The sequence below is a fragment of the Leptosomus discolor genome, chromosome Z, assembly GCF_034619465.1.
Source record: "Leptosomus discolor isolate bLepDis1 chromosome Z, bLepDis1.hap2, whole genome shotgun sequence".
In the NCBI taxonomy this organism is placed as follows: domain Eukaryota; kingdom Metazoa; phylum Chordata; class Aves; order Leptosomiformes; family Leptosomidae; genus Leptosomus; species Leptosomus discolor.
Genome location: NC_141419.1, coordinates 27220510 through 27235343, shown reverse-complemented (window position 1 = coordinate 27235343; position 14834 = coordinate 27220510). Strand labels below are relative to the sequence as shown.

General features: G+C 42.0%; 1 protein-coding gene across 1 annotated transcript in view; it reads right to left on the bottom strand.

Moving 5' to 3' along the window:
• SRFBP1 (serum response factor binding protein 1) overlaps positions 1–11892 on the bottom strand; it is an 80774-nt gene extending 68882 nt beyond the window's left edge. Inside the window, exon 1 of the mRNA XM_086479855.1 lies at positions 11862–11892. Within this exon, the coding sequence (XP_086335981.1) occupies positions 11862–11891 (30 nt within the window). The 5' untranslated portion in view covers position 11892. The remainder of the gene's footprint in view (positions 1–11861) is intronic.
• Positions 11893–14834: the final 2942 nt, after the last annotated feature.

Here is a 14834-nt window from a genome sequence, read left to right as displayed (position 1 = left end):
TCCAGCCACTCATCCCCAAGCCTGTAGCGCTGCGTGGGGTTGTTGTGACTCAAGTGCAGGACTCGACACTTGGCCTTGTTAAACCTCATAGCATTGGCCTCCGCCCATTGATCCAGCCTGTCCAGATCCCTCTGCAGAACCTTCCTACCCTCAAGCAGATCAATGCTCCCACCCAGTTTAGTGTCATCTGCAAACTTACTGAGGGAGCACTCAATCCCCTCATCCAGATCCTTGATAAAGATATTAAACAGAACCGGTCTCAATAGTGAGCCCTGGGGAACACCACTCATGACTAGCCACCAGCTGGACTGAACTTCATTCACCACAACTCTTTGGGCCCAGCTGTCCAGACAGTTTTTCACCCAGCGAAGTGTACGCCCATCCAAGCCATAAGCAGCCAGTTTCTCCAGGAGAATGCTGTGGGGAACGGTGTCAAAGGCTTCACTAAAGTCCAGGTAAGCAAATCCACAGCCTTTCCCTTGTCCACTGAGTGGGTCACCTTCTTATAGAAGGAGATCAGGTTAATCAAGCAGGACCTGTTTTTCATAAACCCATGGCAGCTGGGCCTGATCACCTGGTTGTCCTGTAGATGCCATCTGAGTGCCCTCAAGATGATCTGCTCCATAACCTTCCCTGACACCAAGGTCAGACTGACAGGCCTGTAGTTCCCCAGATCCTCCTTCCAGCCCTTCCAGTAGATGGGCATCATTTTTGGCAACTTCCGGTCAATCAGGACCTCCCCAGATAGCCAAGACTGCTCGTAAATTATAGAAAGTGGCTTGGTGAGCACTTCCACCATCTCCCTCAGTACCCTTGTGTGGATCCCAAGTGTATAGCTGATTCTGAAAATTATAAAGACAGCCTGTTATCAGTAAAAATTTTGAGATATCATCTACCTGACACATCAAAATGGCTACAAATTTAATGGAAAATGTTCCCCTAACCACTTTGGAGATTAAGATATCCACACTCCGCATTTACTGGTAGCTCTATGTTTGGAGATTTCTATCTGAAACTGGCCTATTCTCATTATTACAGTTCTTTGGAAACTGAGTAAGTCAAATCATAAGATGGCACTCTTTCTAAAATAGCTTCCAAACAAAGAGCTATTCCAGGTTCACTGCTTACATTTGCACCTTAACTTAACATACAGTGCCTTTTAGGAGAAAGACAAATCCTAATTCCAACATTTGACTCACTAAAAACAAGAAAAAAAGTGCCTTGCATTTTACTCTGAGCTCCTGCTCCTACTGGAATATCACTCATTTCTGCTGCTAGTCAGGGTAATGAATTTTTGAGATTTAACCATTTCACACTGAATTAATTTTAAAGACTTTGCAATCTAACTTCTCACCCTACCAAGCTGCTACACAATAATATCTTAAACTGATAGTTGTCTAATTCAACTGTTGAGAGCCACTTTATATCCAATGTTTGCTTGACCACAGACAAAAAGAATTCAAACAAAAGTACAAACATACAATAAACTAGCTTCCAACAGAACTGAATAAATCCAACCATATCTCTAGATAGTACACTCAAACTTAAATTTGTGAATTAGAGCCCCTAGCTTATTTTTGGTGTCATGGAGATCTCAGTATCAAGCTTACTGGTGATTCAAATGGAAATTCTCTAAAAGCCATTACACAAATACTCTGCTGGAACCAATTTTTACCTATTTACTCAACATCAAAATTATGTTTAATTAAATGAGGTGACTACAGAACAGAAAATATACCAGAATAAAAATGAACAGAAAATTTGCATTCTAAAAAAAAATTATAATTGATTTACATTGTAAGTAGTTTGTTTTGAATATGTATATACATACACACACTTCATTTGGTATTAAATGCTATATGACTAAACATGTAACATTGTGACCCATCATTGCAATGGAAACGGTAATTTTTTTTTCATATAAAGTCAGTAAAGAATTTAAAATCTCTTTCTCTTAATATGATTTAAGGGACAATAAAAAAAGTCTCTGAATTTAGTGGCTGGCCTTTTGTGCTGCAAACTCTAACTAAAAAACTTTTCCCTTAATTGATCTTCACTACTGACCTCCACGGCAGTTAAGAGAAACTGCAAGGAATTTTGTCATTGCCATACCAATTGGCAATTTGCAATGAATTCACAATTGATTACAATTCTCCTTCTAGAATTATAATCAAGCCCCCCCTCCCCCAAGCCCCCAGATACTATGAGGGAAAGTCCAACACCATCCTTTCCCTTCTACATCCATTTTAGCCTTGCTTCCTTCTTCATTCAGCAGCAAGCTTCAGGCTCAGCAATGCCAAAAGCAGAAAGATGTCTGCAACGACAGCAGTAAGCAATTAAGCACATTTACTGCAATAGACCCATTTTTAAAAATTGTATTTCATGCACGCATATACCCATAAATTACATACGATAAAAGACTATACTGTGTACTGCAAATATCTCATAGTTCCTTTAAAATAAAAGTTACAAAGTTTCCCATGACAGTGTTTGCATATTTTTTTCATTATTGTACACTACCACACCAAGGAACCACAGATGTTTTGTTTTATGAGAGCATCTTACTAGCCTACGTGGCCTACCACACACACTTTATATAAACCACTTGAGCTAAGGAAAAGCTTTCATTTCTGTCCTGATGTACAGTAGTTTGATAACGGCTGTATACAATACTGCCAGAAGCAAAAAACTGCATAGTTTGCCATGTTTAATTGCTTCAGTAATCTGCTGAAACAAAAAGCTGTGTGAAATGCAGATCAGAATTTGCTGTTAATATTAGTATAACTGATGATGTGGCAACTCTAGAAACTTTAGAAACAGCTGCTGGAACAGTTCCTAGGGAAAAAAAAAAAAGCCACAATTCCTCAGAATTCTATCTCACAGAGTATAAGTTTGGAAATTTCATAAGCTTTCAAAAGACCTTTTCCTTAGGACATTTACATGGTCTGTAAAAGAATGTCAGCAATTTAACACTTGAACTGTTTTAAGCAGAATTCAAGCCCAGCCTAGCCCCATTTTCTTCTCCTTCAAGAAACTGTTGTGCTTAGAATCATTTATTAGTAACACAAGTAATGCAAGAATTTTTACATGCATTTCCATAGAGCTGAAACAACTGATGCCAAGTATTCCAGAGTTTAAAGCGAAAGTCCTGTTTGCTTTCTAACTTTGCAAAGACTTGTAACTTACAGGAAAAAGTAGTGATTTGCCGGTATACTGAGAAATAAACTAATGGAAGCGATAAGCTATTTGGTTTTGAATTGTGTAGAAGTTTATTTTTTCTCAGTTCTCATAACTTCTTTATATGCCTTTCCAAGACTTTAGACCAATTTCAGTGACACATAAGAGACTGTATGATCAGCTTCAATGCACTATTTAAGACCACAGGCAAGCCATGGACACGCAGATCTTGGCAGTGCCAGAATTCAGCCACAGCTTCAGTTTTGACCACACAGAATCCTAGGCACCTGTACTTTTTCTAAAAGTATCTACGTGCTAACCACTTCACCTTAAGAATAACTTTGAAGTGGTCACAAATGAACCTAAAACTGACTTAAGTTGTCCAAGAGACAGTCTCTCTGACAGCTTAAAGGCACTGGCACATAGCTTAGAACAGTGCTAGAACATGTATCCACCATCTAAGGAACGGTCTAGATATTGAGGCGCTATCAGAACTGAACAGCCTAAAATTATAGACCCTCAATATGAGGGAGTCTAGGACAAACTATTCTACTTCAAGACAGTGGCTTGGCTAGAATGCTGGAGAGATGCTGGAACGAACAGGGCTTATATGCCAAAACAGCAAAAGGGAACTCATCTGTAGACCAGCCAGAAGCATCTCCTCAGTGGTAAAGAGTGCTGACTTCCAGTACCTCCTTTGGGGGAGCTCATGTATTTCATGTTAATTGTTGGATAAGCAGCATTTGGAGCACTGCCAAGGACTTTTCCTATGGAAATGCTCCCACTGGTGAAATATGACAAGGCTCCCCTCACCCCATAAAATCTCCCTTCTTTGCCGGACAGCAGCGCAGCCTTAGGATTTGTTAGCATTTGTGATTAGTGCACTCTGCTGGTCATTGAGATAATAGGATTCATCTCAGACAGGGAACCTATACACCAGCTTTCTCAACTACTGGAAAGTTTCCTAACTAAGCCATTAAACAAAAAATTTAGCATTTTCCCCATCAGACATAGGCATGCCTTGAAGGAAGGCACGGTATTTTGAATTATGAGCAGTAAGACATCTCACAGTTCAGTTGAGTATCGGATAACTGGTCAGATACCTCACCTCATGCCTTGCCTCCCCTTCAGGCAGCTATAAAGTCAGCAAAACGAATATTAAATTGCCCTAAAGGAACTCCTAGATTCCCACATAGCCCAGGGAATAGCACAAAACAGATCTTTGGGGGTAGCTACTTTATTTCAAAGAGAAGCCTGGATCCCGACCAGGGTGACTACCCAGTATTTCAGGCTGCTTTAAACATTGTAATGCCTGCAGCACTCGCTTATTTTCAAAGTTTTCACCTAGGATTCTTTTTTATGACCGGTAAAGAAGGTCTAGAAACGCATTAAAAAATACCACAACATATCTTAGGTAACACTAGCTGTTTGGATATAATACACTAAAAACCTGAATGCTCACAACAGCTTGTTCATGATAGTGCAAAGCAATTTTCAAGAAAACCCAAGAAAGAAGACATAAGCGGCCAGACATTCCAGCCACTGCAGCGCTTCTTCCCTATCTGCGCAACACACATGGCAGTACCAGCACTGCATATACACGAGCAGAAACGGGTCTAGGATGGTTCAGCCTGCCAGTGCCCAGACAGCTGGCCTGCTCCCCGCACCCGGAGCTGTGCCCGGAGCTGCTGCCCCACCGCTCACCTCTTCTTCCTCCCCCTGATGCAATGCACACTGCAGGCACAGCAGAACAGTCCCTGCTCCGCTTCCCGTGAGAGACCACTGGCTGCCAGCCAAGCAGGGCTCACTACAGCATGGCGCAGAGTCCCTGCCGATGTTCAAGGGCTTGGCGGAGCGCACCACGCAGCAGGGAGGACCAGCATGGTGCTGTGCAGCAGGAAGGACCAGCAGAATCTGCTGGCCCGCACAGAGTTGTCCCTGAACAGAGTTGTCCCATTTCACCACGTAAGACCCTGCTACCTTAAGTCAGTAGCAGAAAACTACCCTAGCAAAAAATTTATTCTGTTCACAGAAGAGAGAGGCAGGACCATGTAGTTGGAATGGGTGAGAAGCAAGCAGACTGAGAAGTCCCAGCTTCAGAAGCAGAGACCAGCTGCCCGTGAAACCACAGTCACAGAATCGCACTCCTTTGGGGGCACATCACATTTCTTCGAGTCAGTGAAACACAGAGAGGCGTATCACATCTGAGCGATGTGACAGTCGTAACACTGAAGAAGGCTGAAAATACGGAAGATGTTAAGTAATTGCAAACAAATACATGGAAAAGTCAAACTCACTTTGTATGGAATGTTTCTCTGTAAAAGTAGTTGTCATTCAACAACAAAAAACCTTTTAAGTTAATATCATTTTGGATCAATTTAAAATTGACATTTATTCAAGCATGCTGGACTTACTGTATCAATACATAGAAACATATAATGCACTAAGGACCAGCATGGTTAAGTAATCAGGTATGCACCTTACAAAAACCATGATGCAGCTCCTGGCTATACAAGTCAATTCGGCTTCAGGAGGAATGCATAACCCTCTCAAACTCCCCCTACCCCCTGCCCCCTGCTTCCTTAGTAATTCCACCTGATACTGATATCCCAGTCACACTGTGCTTTTTTCATTGCTACACAGAAACTTTGCTCACCAGAAGTGACATATTTTTAAAAGCACATACTTGGCCTTTCAGCAATTTGGAGTGAAGGCATGTATAAATGTAATTTCAGTAATTGTTTTTCTGTTTACATTTGTTATCTTACCTGTGTGTCTGATTAACTAACCCAGCCTTTATATAAGCATCTCCAAATCACCATTTACTTCATTGCACTGTGATAAAAGATGCAAGATGTGATAAAAGATGAAACTCAGCCTTTCAGCAATTGTATATTAGTCTTTCTTCGCAAGTTAAGGTTGTTTCCCATGGTTTTTGACAATTCTTTTTCATAACCAGCCATGCTATCCATCTGACTTTGCTGTACACCAGTCTACATCCTAAGCCACATGTTCAGACTGCTTTCTGAACATGTCGTTCATCTAAACTGCAGCCCAGATAACTCAGAGGTCAGGACCTAAAACTAAAGAGAAAAAGGGCCTGAGTATTGCCACAGTGAGTATCACAACACAAAGTGTTGGGACCCAAAACACTACTGAATGGAATCCACCACCTTCAGCTTCATTACTAAGCTCCCTACATAAGATTTTTTACGTCTGCACTTTGTTTAGCAGACTGAAAAATGTGTGTGCACAGATATTACTCTCAATATATACTTTTATCTTGACTCTACCTTCCAGGAGAGAAAAAAAAGAACACTCTGATCGTAGATGACAAGCATTATGTAGACATCAGCTTTCACTACCTAAAAACCACAGCTTTGTAAATAAAGTTCAACCTTTCTTAATTCAGTATGAGGTTCACAATATTTTTATAGAAATACATTGTTTTGGATGCATTAAACACAAATTTAAGAGAAAAATTTACCTGATTCCCAAGTTTCTATATGCAAACAAGTTTTGCAAATTCAACTCATATGTCCCACAGACAGAAGCAACTCTCAACCCTGAGAAGAATTAAATTTGCTTTACATAATATGATGCCTTACTAATACCCAACTTCAGCCATTACAGCACTTGTGTAGACACACATTAGAACACTTATTTTTAAAACAATTCATACAAACATCATTTGCATCAACTTCATGGGCTTTCTGCAGCTCAATTCCTTGAGATAGTTGTAAGCAGAATTTAATTTAAAAAAAAAAAGAAAAAAGCGGGAGGAAGACAGATAACTGTATTTGTTGTAATCATATGATATTGGTAGCAGAGTATGACTGTAAAGACAGAACAACATAATTTTAGATGCACAGGTTCTGAAAAAACACAGATCTGAACTGGTTCCCATTCAAAAGCTTCAGCTTCTGATTGCTGATCAACAGTGAACATTTTCCACGTTAAATGAGCTATCTCCCTCTAAACCTGCCCTTCTCCATGGCAGTTGATGACTATGTGCTGCCATCTAGCAAATATTTCCAGTAAGTTTAACTGTGGAAGCTATTCTGTGAAAAGACACCTGAAAATTCTTAGAAAGATTTTTAAAATAGGAAACATATACAAGACAGCAATAGTTTTTAAAAAAAGATTCCTTCAGCCTGCATGCTTATAAAATTAGGCACAAGATGAGAATAGTTAGGCTTAATACAGACAAATCCTGCAGAAGCATAATCATATGCAGTTGACACATAATAATGGCAAACTGAACTTTTTCATTCTACAAGTTATGTTTTCCCTTATATAAAAGAACATGACGAGCTGAAAATGGTAAGAAATACTGCACTTTTCCCTTCTTTCTCAAAAACTCTAGTCTTCACTGTCTCACTTCCTTCTAACTTTTTGCAGTCTTTATTTCCTCCTCTCCACTGCTGTCCCCCACTTCCTTTCACCATAAACCGCTGACCCAGTGTGGGACCAGGAGTGGATCCAGCCACACCTACACTCCTCTCTGAGGAGTACTGAAAGCAAGGGGGTCCATTCTGAACCTTGTGACTCAATGGGAGCATCTCCCTTACCTTTCTGCACCTCTTGTCTCAGTGTTTAACATTCCAAATCAATTCTATCTCAATCTTCCCTTGTATGTGGTAAGTAATAGATGGAACCTTGCCATCTGAACTCTGTTAAAAGTTGCACTTTTACGAATACTTTAAGTGACTTAAAACACTCACCCACAACAAATTGGCATAGTCAGCATGATCCTAAAATCAGGACTTTTGACACCACTGTCACCATACAGTCACCTAAACAGTACGATATTTTTACTCTTTGTTCCCTATTAGATCAGAACAGTTGGGAGCATGTTGCTTCACGGAGGCACTATTCTTTAATCAGGTGATAATTTAAAAAAAACACCAAAAAACTTCAGAGGTCTCTACTCCTTTCAAATTCTTTGAAATTAGCCAATGAATTCAAATTCAGAAAGGAGACGCACATCACAGTCCTTCCTTTGTGTCATTCCCTTGGATGATTAGATTTTCGTAATAATCACAGTCAACTTTCAAGTTTCTTTGGTGATAAGTTAAATCATCACCCAATTAAATGTCCTTTAAGTTCAAAACACATACACACTTTACTTCATTATAATACTGGAACAAGAAGCTTGATTTTTACATTGCACTAACAAAACTTTCCATTAAGAATGTGTCCTGGGTTACAGTGTAAAATGTGCCAAAAGAAAAAAAAAATTATTCTATTACCATCTTCAGGAGCTGTTGAGACCAGGTGGGGCGGTGCTCCCTGCCTCCCCCCTCTGGACTATCTTCTGTTAATGGGCACAACAATGCCTGATCGCCTGACCCATCGGTAACTCGCTCCTGGACTATCTCCTGTTAATGGCCCATCAAGGAACTGCCTCACGACTCCCCATTCCATTGTGAGATGCTCCGCCCGGGGGGAAGGAGCCAAGCAGTCCATGCTAAATAAAAACTGAGATTTTGAACACGTTAGCAGCCTTCTTCCACTGGATTCCCAGAGGAGTTTTTTCCCCCACTGGAGTTCCAGAGGACAAGAGCTACCTACCTACCACTGGACCTTTGGAGGAAGACCAGACCCTTTTACAAGATCGCTGCTTCCACAGAACTACATCCATCGCTTCAGGAGGACTGCAGCCAGCATCTTATAGGACTGCTACTGCCACCCTAACAGGGTGTCAGGTTGTATTTCTGACTCTGTCAGTGTAAACCAGTGGGTTGTTTTTTTTTCTCCCCTGCCTTGTGTTATATATATATATATATAAGTAAAGAACTGTTATTCCTATTCCCCCTATCTTTGCCTGAAGGCCCGTTAATTTCAAATTTATAATAATTTGGAGGGAAGGGGGTTGCATTTTCCATTTCAAGGGAGGCTCCTGCCTTCCTCCGCAGACACCTGTCTTTGAAACCAGGACAGAATGGAGGTGAGAGTTTTTCTGCATTTCACCAGGACAGTAACACCAGAACAACTTCCGCCATGAATTACACTGAACTGAAGCTATCTACTCAAGTGGTAAGTAATTATCCTTCCCACTCAGAAATAAGCTAAACAAGTATATCTTATCTGTAGAAAGCAGATGCTGTGCAACTTTTACCTATGACAATACAGTTTATAGGAATGCTGTAGACACTCCAGAACAAAGAAGTTTTGGGACATCTGTAAATATTTGTTTTGTTAGTTACTAGTATCAAACATATAACAGGAAGTAATGAAAACAACAGTCAATTAACATTAAGAAAGGTGCCAGTTTATGTTACTGAGAAACACTGGTCTCAGACTATTTGCTCTTCCTGTATGCAAAATCCGAATTGGTAAAAAAAAAAAATTTGAAACCTATCACCCTACAATTTCTTAAGCCTCCATCACTCAGCAAGCCATTATAATTGATGATATTAATTAACAGCAGAAGTCTGCCTTTGCCAGAATTAAAACTTGGAATACGTAAATATAATACGGCTGAATTTAAAAAGCTCTATACAGAAGTGCTGTAAATCCAGCTATGACAAACAAGTTTATCAGCTATATAAGGGTCACAAAGTTCTTTCTGTAACAACTTCCACCATGCCTATTTGATATAGCCTAATGGGGGAAGAAATTTGTACGATCCCAAACATCGGTTGATTGCTGAATGCCAAAGGTGCATAGCATAGAGCTGCTTCGTAATTACAGTAAATACTTCTCTTAGCAAATTGGGAGAATACACAAGAAAAGTTTCTTTAAAACATTAGACTTTCTAAAATCATTACTTTATTCATGCTCAAATTTCACCTTTCCAGGTGAAGAGGAAGATAAATATTTCTTACCAGTAAAACATGTTCTTACAAGGGCATCTCAGTAATAAATACATAGAGGACGTCCAGGTATTGGTAAACAAAATACTTATTTCAGATTTTATGACTAGTCACCATAGTAATTAATACAGCTCTGATGCTTATGAAAGGGCATAGCTGTAGAAATAGAAAAATTGTTTAACCTATTCTAAGTTTTAGAATTATCTATCCATTTAGAACTATCCTACTCTTTACCAGCCTGACCACCTATCGCTCTTGATGAGATGGCATCCAGGATTTCAGTCTCTGTACCACCTTATGTCTCAGCTGTACCCGTTATTGAAGAGCGCCTGTTTTTTGTCTGAGCTCTGATGAAAGCTCCCACCTCCCGGAAATCTAATAACTTACTTTCAGTTTCCTCTTGGGACACGGTGATGTTTTGATGTTTGAACTGTAAGGAGGAATGGCATCCCCAGTGTCCTTACTGAAATTTTGTGATCTATTGTACAGAAACTCATCGTATTCTATGTTTCCCTGAAGAGCTGTTTGGTCATTCCTCAATCAAATAATGCTCCATGCCTTGTTATAGGAGGATCTCTTTGGTGAAAGACTATGAATCACCACCTTAACTTGATCAGTCAAAAAAAAAACCCTGCTTCAACAATGAATGAAATACTGTTTTTTCTTTGGTGATTCACTGGCATATTTCAATGTGAAATCACTCATGTCTGAACCCAAATTTATTAATAGCAAGGACCAAAACCTTGTAATCAGTTACCGAGTAAATACCTTTATTTCATGTAATATCAAACTACGTTTTTTTTTCTAACAAACAGGCTACCTCTCTTTAAATTCCCGACTTGCACATCAACCTCTCTGAGTTACTATAGGCCTAGAAAATAAAACTCACTTTAAATACAAGTGTAATCTAAGAATCCTTGTAAAATCTGTCATTTAGTTTCTGCTGATGAAAACAGTAACTTTAATCATGCTGATAAGTATCCAGGAATGCTGAAAGTACCTAATGACATCTGCCGAAGCTGATACAACACATGCTCAGCAGAATTGTCAGCTACTCTTCAGGTGTTGCAGCAACAGTCTAAAGAGGCCAGTTCAGTTGTGTCATACTTACTGTACACAATGATTTGCAAATGTGTAGTCAAAACCCAACACAAGTGAAACACCTCTAACTAATTTAATTCACGCTACAGAGTGGGAAAAAAATTCTGAAGGGAATATGAAACACCAAACTCCTGGCAATACAGGAAAAAGTTAGCTCTAACTCTAATTTTTCATTCTCAGCCCTTCCAGCTCCCAGAAAATAGGGCAACATCGTACCTTTGCTACCCAGGAAACAGGCAGCTTAGACTTTGCTACGTCCGCTAGAGTCGCCCTCAAAACTTCAGTGCGAACACAAATACAGTAAGACACGACATGATACCATGATGACATGACACTCAACGACAGAATGTTGAGCCGAAACACAAATGTCGACAACTGTGGAACGCCCACCTGAAGGCAGTTTATATTAACAACACAGATCCTTATTTTCATCACGCAGTCCTTTCGCCGAGAGCCAGCACGGTGTGCAGCGCTTCCCAGGGGGGTGGCGGCAGCCGTCTCAAGCCACGCGGCGACAGCCGCGGCCGGGGGCGCCCTGGGGCCTTGCCAACCGCTCCAGGCAGCCACGTCGGCCCTAGGTAGGGCTGCGCCCGGCCCGGCCCGGCCCGCTCGCAGGGTGACACGCCACCTCCCTCCCCTCCCGGTGCCCCGGCCCCCACGAACGGCAGCTGCCTCCACCTGCCTCGCCGCGCCCTCCTCGGCCCAAGCCTCCCCATCCGCCCCCGCAGGCCTGTTCCCCAGAGGACGCGGGGGCCGCTTGCTCACCTCGTTGTTGAGGTTCAGCACGGGAGTCATGGCGCCGGCCCCTGCCCACAGAGCTCCGCTGTCCCCCAGCCGGATCCGGTCCGGTCCGGCCCGGCCCAGCCCAGCCCAGCCCTCGCCGCCGCCTCCTCTACAAGCTCTCCCCACGCCGTCTCACAGGCAGCGCGAAGCGAAACTGCGCGCATGCGCTACGCGTGCCGTGGGAGGCCCGCTCCAGGCTGAAGCTCTATGGCTAGAGCCTCTCTAGGCCAGCTCTCGGAGGCTTTGGTCCTCCGATTCCGTCCAAGATGCGCGACTTCCGGGTGACGCATGCGCGTCTTGCTCCGCGGAGGCGCCGGCGCCCCTAGGGCCGAGGCCGAGCCAGGGCCTGGGGTTGCGGCCGCCCCGCACGCTCCGGCCGCGCCAGCCCGGAGCCCCGTTTCCTTTAGCAATGGGGGTAACGAGGGTCTTCTTGCGGTTCGGGTGGGCGCTAAGCGAGGTGGGCAGGAAAAGGGTGCTGAGCCCGAGCTGCCTGTCGTGCGGCAGCGGTAGCGCTTTAGGAACATCTCGCCTCGCACGGTGTTAAACGCGGAGCTCCGCGTGTTGACTTGCGCCTTGTACTGCTGCTGCACTGCGTCAGCAGCGGGCTGAATCAAAGGCCTGAAGAGATGTACACCTCCAAATCCTTCTACTAAAGCGACACCTGCTCCCGCGAGTAGTTTATAGTCTTAGAAATCGTTTGGGATTTTTGCTTGTCACCCCTTGTTGCTGCCGTTACGGAGCCAGCCTAAATAAGACTACAAGAGTAAACGATAAACAGCGCTGTATTTCTACGTTTTGCTTTATCCATCTGCACCGTGCCCCCGTCCCCGTCCCCCCCCTTCCCTATGCTACAAAACCAGGCTCCATTTTCAAACCGCTTTATATTTTTCAGATTGTTTTTTGCATTTGTGCAGAAGGCAGATTATGGATTGTGCAGAAATTAAGTCATCCGAAGCTTTAGCTCTGTAGAATTATACATACACAATTAAGTAACTGAAGTGAAGCGAGGCTGAGCGCGTGTTTTGGACTTGGGAGATGTCAGTCTGAAAAGTTTAGCAAAGTTTCATCAGAACTTTTCCTCATTATTTCCAGTTTATCGTGTTGATTTAAATTGTTAGGAATATTTTTCTGTTTTACTGAAACAGGACTTTTACAAAACTCATGCCTAAATGTAGCAAGTCAACCTGTCTAGAGAGTGAATCGGTTATTGTTTCACATCGCTGTTGTATCTGTTGCAGTATTCGAAAGAACTGAGATAATATTTGAAAATATTTGGGGAAATGGTCTTAAATATAAAACCTTTTTGTTTCTACGAATAAAATCAGCTTCAGGAAATTCTTTTGGACTTTCACCAGCACTTAGCTGGCCCCTGGATGGCACTGTTGTGCCTGGAACGCTTCTGCTTTGAAGTCTGACTAAACAAGTACAACTTTTTGTCAGCTGTGTCCATAATTAATTTTGTCTGCAGGATCCAGCATTTAGATCTCGTTATGTTTTAATGTTCGATTTCTAACTGGTGCTCAGGTGCCTTCTATAAGTGCAGCTAAATCACCTTTGGCTGTGATTTTTTTCAAGTCTTAGATGCAAGTGGGACCAGGCCTTCAAAGTAAAACTTTTGAGTTCCTTTTGGGATGTTTCAGAAAGTGGTACTGGTTGTTCAATAGCAGTCTGGGTTTCGTTTGGATTGATAAAGAGCCAGCAGAAACTACTCTGAACCCATCCCTTCATAATGCAGTAAAGGTATTTTGTTCCAAGAGGAGCTGAATTTCAGGATAAATATACAGTTGCTGAGAATGCTTTGGCTCTAACTGGTGAGGGGTGTTTACCACAGCTGCTGTTTTGGAAAACTTATGACTTGGGCAGTTATATCTGGCCTACCTAAAATCAGCCGACCATTATGGAGTATTTTTTGCTTTTTAATACCACTGATGGCAAGTGGCTGTGGTGTTCTACGTGGGAAGTAGCTGCATGATAATGTCTGCATGTAAAGCAGTTGCAGATGTGAGGCACTCAATACCATCAATATATTTTTAAAAATTAAAGAATATTATCTCATGACTAGAATGGATTTGTGTGCATTGAGTGTAAAATTGGAATCGGAAACTCAGTAAGGAAAGATCTTCCAAGGAAAGCGAAGAAGGTGCTTCCTTTTGCCTTGATCTTTCGTGCAAAACTAATTCCTGGATATGCAAGTCTTAAATTCTGTTGTGCACCTTAACAAAGAAAAAGACAAAAGTGGGACCAGGGAGCCAGCTGTGGTTCTGTGACTCCAGCCAGTGCCAGCGTGGCCTCATGTCAACTAGAGTTGTTCCCTGTCTGCGTAGCCTAATGGCTCATGACCTCAATTTTCCTTTCCATTTCCTCTGGACACTGAAATAACTTGCATTGGAAGCTTCTCGTAGACGTAATGACATACTTCTGGCCCTTCTTTATCCAACAATTTTGTTCTCTTATTACTCAGCCAGTCACTGATGAAAACGTATTTTTGTTGCTTCTATCTTTCTAAACCTTGGTGGCCTTCCCGAGTTTAAAATTGCTGTGCCTCACAGCTGGTTCATTGGCTCTTTCTCATACTATTTTTTGACTTGTATTCATTCTAAGTCAAGATTTTCCTGTCAGCTTGTCAGAGTCAAGATTGTTTGAGGCATTGCCCTATATAACTCTTTCATATGTTGATGCTTTGTTCTGACCTTTCTTCCTTTCATGTCAGTATTTCACTCAGATATTCTGGCATGCTTTCTCAGTGTTGGAACACATTTTTCTGGACCATCTTCTCTACTTTGAAAACAGCTGCCTGTGTGTGCATGTGGCAGGGCAGCCTGCATTTGTAGGACATAGTATGTTGCAGGACAATACAGGGGAGTTGGAGTGGTAAGCTATTTAAGGAAAAAGAGAATTATGACTGGGTCCCATTTCCCTCCCTTTATCTTGGCACTCTCCAGGCTTATGTGGTGT